General features: G+C 39.9%; 1 protein-coding gene across 2 annotated transcripts in view; it reads right to left on the bottom strand.

Annotated features, from left to right (window-relative positions):
• lnp1 (leukemia NUP98 fusion partner 1) overlaps positions 1-5,329 on the bottom strand; it is an 8,823-nt gene extending 3,494 nt beyond the window's left edge. The window contains exons 1-4 of one of the 2 annotated variants that reach the window (XM_008407598.2): positions 4,705-5,328; positions 1,029-1,262; positions 524-622; positions 7-283 (exon numbers count right to left, since the gene is read on the bottom strand). In XM_008407598.2, the coding sequence (XP_008405820.1) occupies positions 116-283; positions 524-622; positions 1,029-1,262; positions 4,705-4,914 (711 nt within the window). In that variant the 5' untranslated portion in view covers positions 4,915-5,328 and the 3' untranslated portion in view covers positions 7-115. Of the gene's footprint in view, positions 1-6; positions 284-523; positions 623-1,028; positions 1,263-4,704 lie in introns of those variants that run through there. The other variant, XM_008407599.2, reaches the window with a different exon arrangement.
• Between the last annotated feature and the right edge of the window lie 497 nt (positions 5,330-5,826).

Here is a 5,826-nt window from a genome sequence, read left to right as displayed (position 1 = left end):
ATATGTGCCACATAGAGACATTTTCAGGATTTTCAGATTCAGACATGCCACATTGCTGAAATAAAGCAAGAAGGAATCACTAAAATAAAAAAAGATGGCGCCCTTCTGAGAGATTTCAGCGATGCCTTCGCAGAGAAAGTTGTCGACGCGGCGCGTGCTGCTCCTTCGCTGAGGAAATCCACCCATCCGCAGACTTTCTCCTCTCCTCCGTCAGCCTCCTGAACAGACAGGCCGCCGTGTCGCTGCTTCTGCGCAGCACGCTCGCCTCTAACCGCCGGGCTTCCTTCAGCACCCACCAGAAGGAGACATCAGACTCAATAAGTGCCAAGTTGGGGGTCAACGGTTCATGAGGAGGCTCCATGCATTTACAGAGTCATTTGCTACTGGATCATTGTTTTCATACCAGGTCCCGTCATGCATGTGCAGGAATGAGATTTAAGACCTGATTCGTGGCGTGCTTGGGGTCACGTTGGATCACAGACAAGAAGTATGCGGCGTGTCTGACCTGAACACGTTCTCTTACCTCTTTGTGGAAGCGGTGTTTGCAGTGAAGTTCTTGAACTCCCTCTCCGTTCTTGCACATGTCTTCATGGCAAATCAGGCACATCTTGTCTTTATCGCTCTACGAAACATCAAGAGGAATGAGATTTTCAGTGTCACTGAGAGCGTCAGTGTCAACAGTTCTTTTGTGTCTGATACTGTTACACAAAACTACAAAGGGACATGTGAGTGATTCCATTCACAAGGAGGGGACGATAATGTCACAGATCTGGATCAGTGTTACAGTGTTACATTTAGATTCCCCACAAACTCCTTCTTACTTACGACTGAAAGTTCTGCTAACAGGAGATTTTTATTGTTGCTGTTACGTCATGCAGATCTCACATGTCTTCTATCCTACGTGCTCATTAAGGTAACACAACCTTAATGCCCCCTAAGCACTCCTTAATCCCGACAGGCTTCACCAAAAGCGACTTATCAAGAAGTTAAAAAATAAATCTTTATGCAGCATAGACATCAGTTCTCACCAGACACATGGTTTTCTTGTCAGTGAAGCACAGCCTCCTCTGGAAGGACTCTGTGAGCTCTGGGATGGGGGTGATGCGGCTCTCCGTGATGGCCGTCTTGGGCCGGTTTTCGTCTGAGGAGATGCGATGAACCCTCTGGTGAGGCCTGACCTCCCCCTTGTCTTCCCTCGTTTTGGGAATGGGCGCGTTGGTCGCCGTGTGGGTCTTGTTTAGCTTCATGGCATCCAGTTGTGTCTGTACATCACACAAATAAAGAGAAAATGGGTGTCATTGTGGGGTTTGTTCTTTTTTTTTTGCTGAAAATACAAAGAGCCTCAGTGAGAGTTTTCAGTAAATGAGTAAACCACTCTACCACTAATGTCCATAGGTAACGTCAACTAATTATAGCTAATCTCTTGACTCAGTTTAGCCAGTTAATTCATTAGCTATAATCTGACCGGTGTGAGAGTGAGATGCAAGGCAAGTATTCCTCACGGTGATGTAAGGTGAATATCCTATGTTTAATTCGGCTCCCCAATGTTTTTCTGTGCGACTAAAGCTAAGTTATGTCACAGCTCAATGATGCTTTACTTCCAAACAAAATTAACAAACTGCTTCTCAGGAATTATATCACACAACCACTTTTACTGGTTAAAGCTAGAGATGCACCGATCCGATATTCAATCTAATTCTATGCTTTGTACTCTGAGCAACGTCAGGCTTTACTATTTATTTTATGGTACCTTATATTTAAAATTACTAATTGCATTTTTGTCAGTTTCCGTTTTTTTTTATCATTGCTCTTAATTTCACTAACTGAACAAATTGAAGTTGTGTTGTTTTTGCATGTTTGTGAAGCTATTGGTGTGTTTAAGTTATCGAATAAATTTGTAATTCAGTACATTTACATCTGTGTTTAAAAAAAAAACAGAAAAATGTCTTAAGTCAATTCAGCACTGTTTTTCTCTATTGGATTGTTATCGGACAATACTAAACCTCAGATATCTGTATTGGTATCGGAAGTGAAAACATTGTGGCGATGCTTCCCTAGTTAAGGCAAAATATACATTAAAACATATATATTTATGTGTTATATGAAAACAAATTTATTCAGTGGAAAGTGAGTCCATGTACTTGTATTTCCTTTGTTTATGGCTAATTCATATAGCCCGTTAGTTTACATTTAAACGTTTTTTGGGCTGACAGTCAAGGGACTAAAGAAACACCGCCTACTAATTCATAACCTGACAGAAAGAAGGTCATATTACTCAGGCATCTAAACATTTCAAACCAGGTTATACAGGTTGTCTCATTGACATCCAACATCTCACTTGTAAGATAGACCAGTTTTTATAAAACAAACAAAAAAAATTACAAACACAGCAACAAAACAAGTACTTAAGAATTTGGACTCAATTAAATGAGCTAACAAAAATATGAGCTAAAACCAAGAGCAAAGATTTGGTGCTTTAACGTAGATGATTTCATTAACCATGTGATTTTTCAATGTTTTGCACTCTATAACATCTTTTGTGTAGTCTTAGTTTTGATAATAAAAATATTAAACATGATCAATAAAGAAAATAAACCCCCATTTTTTATGGATGGGCAGAATATATATATGCCAAAAACCATTTCCCTGAATGCTCCATTGCAGATTTGGACCATGAACGTGTCAGATAACACACAGCAGCTCCCTGTTTGACAAAAACATCATTTAATAAGGCTCATCTGTTATGGCAGGTAAAACAGAATGATTTATTTAGGCAAAGTCTACTTGCTGGGACTGAGTCGTTGAGAAAAATGTCCTGCACATACACACACATGTAGTAAAAAAAAACCTTCGACCAAGTCCGAGTTGACATGCACAAACGTAATAAATCAAATCATTTTAATATTTCATTCAGAGATGGCCCAGTCGACCAAACAACAATACGAATCAGACCTTTTTTTTTCTCCACCGCTTCTGATTGCTGATCGAGTCACGTACCGAAGCAGCTGGAGGGGGTTTCCATTGATTAATTTTCATAAAGCATCGGAATCAGTTGAAATGAGGATCAGCAGACCAGAGGTCAGAGAAAACTGTAAACCAAAACCTGGAAATGAATGAGCGATCCGTCTCATCTTTGTTTTTCTCATTTTATGTTACATAACGGTTCATTGCTGCCATCCAGTCTGATCCAGAATTAGCCACCATCCCCCACGAACACAAAACAAAGCTCTACGTATTTCATTAATTTCTCCTGTATCTCTAAATAACTGTAAGCATTAAAACTTTTTAAGGTTTCTCTTTCATTGATGAAACTTTAATAATATAGACCAACAAGGTGCCAACTGTGATTTTCCAAAGCAATATAATATAGTTTAAAACACAAACGGATCAGGTTAAAAAATAAATAGATATTCTATGTGCTACTGAATGAGCAACAAACCCTCAGTTTATTGTTAATATCAGCAATGTTTGCTACATTATCTACTGAATGCACGCAGCTATTTTGAATTGTAGACTGCAGGGGGCGTTCTTAGTGTTCTCACAACTGGGATATTAAACTTTGACTTCTGAATACCAGGAGAAAACAGAAAACAGGTTTAAGCAGAAATCAATTTAACAAAAACTATAAACATAATAATAACAAAAAAGGGATCAGTTTAGCAGTCAGAAGTGGAACAAACGCATCCTACATTCTAAAGACCCTCTCAGTTCCCTTCACTATCTTCAACAGGGCCCAGTGTTCCACAAAAATGCATTAATACCTGCTATATGCAGAGTCAGACTTTAAAAAGGGTTACTGGTGGCAGTAGCCCATGGCTTCAATTCATAGTGGGCTCCCACAGATTTCTAAGCTTTTTTAAAGAATTTTTTTTTTTTTCAACAAATGCATGTTTTGCAGACATTGCACTTTATCTAAGAGTCATTAGTCCATATCAGGTGAGTTGCACAAATATTTTGGGGATTTCTTATCACCGTAAACAATTCTCAAGTATTGGAAAATTATAAAGTTATGATCATTCTTTTTTTGGAACCACATGTTGAGCTAATGGCCAGGAGATGTACACTGCTCAAAAAAACAAAAGGAACACTTAAACAACACAATATAACTCCAAGTAAATCAAACTTCTGTGAAATCAAACTATCCACTTAGGAAGCAACACTGATGGACAACGGGGACCCTCGTCGGGTCAATCAGTGTTGCTTCCTAAGTGGACAGTTTGATTTCACAGAAGTTTGATTTACTTGGAGTTATATTGTGTTGTTTAAGTGTTCCCTTTATTTTTTTGAGCAGTATATTAAACCTACCACTACCCAATTATGTATAGAACTACCTATTAATATACTTTCAGTTGCATAAGCAAAATATTTTTTGGTACATTGGGCACCAAAACAGCTTCCAGCCCAGGGGCCCACATCCTTGTAAATACAGCCCTGACTATTTGTTACACAAGCGGTATACATTTTTTAAAAGGCACATTACAGGTCAGGACTTCTTTCTACAACAAGCCATAAAATATTACTGCATCAGGCGTTCTCATGGAAGGGAACAGTCCAGACATGTAACATTCGACTGAATAAAAGTCACATCTTTCTGTAATAAAATAGCACAGATATGAAGAGCTGTTTTTCTGTGTGCATTATGCTGCTCTGCAAAAGTCTATTCAAGTGGACCTGAGTGCATCCGGGTGTTGCTCCCGTCCTTACCACGGTGGGGAGTGATGCTCTGCGGTCGAGGTTTGTTTTCGAAGGCCGCCTAAAACTTCGTTTTCTCTCTCTGGAGCGTCCGCCGTCCGTTCCATGACCCCAGTAGCTACTCATCCAGTTGGTGAAGTTTCCATCATCGTCCTCGTCGTTTTCCATCACGATAGCGGGCAGCAGTCTGAGAGACATGATCACTGCTGTGTGTACGCACATACACAAACACACAGGCACAGGCAGCCTCTTGGTTCAGCAAACCCAGCAGGACAGATTCAAATGAGATCCCAGCTCAGTGGTGCAGAAAGCAAAGACCACACTCAGCTGACCCACTAAAGTGTCTGACAGCCCCGCCACACACGAATGTCCCACAGGGGGAAGGTAACGTCTACTGGATGCCACTACGGAGCCTCTGGGTGCTTTTCGTCTGTGTTGTTGTTGTGTTATTCCTGGATAAGCCAAAAATAAAACAGCAGAGCTTTTGCTTTAGTCTTTAAATAAGAGAATCCTCTGTAATCTATTTACCATGTGGCTGGCAGAGTGTTAAAAAAAGGAGATGCTGGAAGACATTGAGTTACAGCTAGTAGTTTTTTTTTGTTTGTTTTTTTTCATTGGGTGGCTGATGTGGCCTCTGCTTTAAATCTTTCCATTGCAGTGGCGGGCCTGTGGGTAAACAGCCGATACTCCAATTTGCCCATACTTTCCACTCGCAGACCGCATCAAACCTGTCAATAATTATGGAGTGCTGGGATCTGTGTCTCCCACACGGCACGGAGAGCCCCGGGCTCCCTGTGGCAAATGGGACAAACCACAAATCTCTTAGGGATAACCTGTCTACCGCTGCACACCTCCCTGTATTTTTTTCCCATAGTGTCTTTTTTCAAGACACTCGTGAAACTTTACAAATTAAACTACAAAGTACAAACTTTAATTTGTTATATTGGGAGTTTATGTTGATAAATGTAAATCTAAAGTCTCAGTTTTCTATACCTAACGTGTAGTTTGCATTTTGTTGCATTTTACTAGATAGATAGATTAGATAGATAGATAGATAGATAGATAGATAGATAGATAGATAGATAGATAGATAGATAGATAGATAGATAGATAGATAGATAGATAGATAGATAG

Source organism: Poecilia reticulata, linkage group LG4, assembly GCF_000633615.1.
Source record: "Poecilia reticulata strain Guanapo linkage group LG4, Guppy_female_1.0+MT, whole genome shotgun sequence".
Taxonomy (NCBI): Eukaryota; Metazoa; Chordata; class Actinopteri; order Cyprinodontiformes; family Poeciliidae; genus Poecilia; species Poecilia reticulata.
This window is presented reverse-complemented; position numbering and strand designations above follow the sequence as displayed.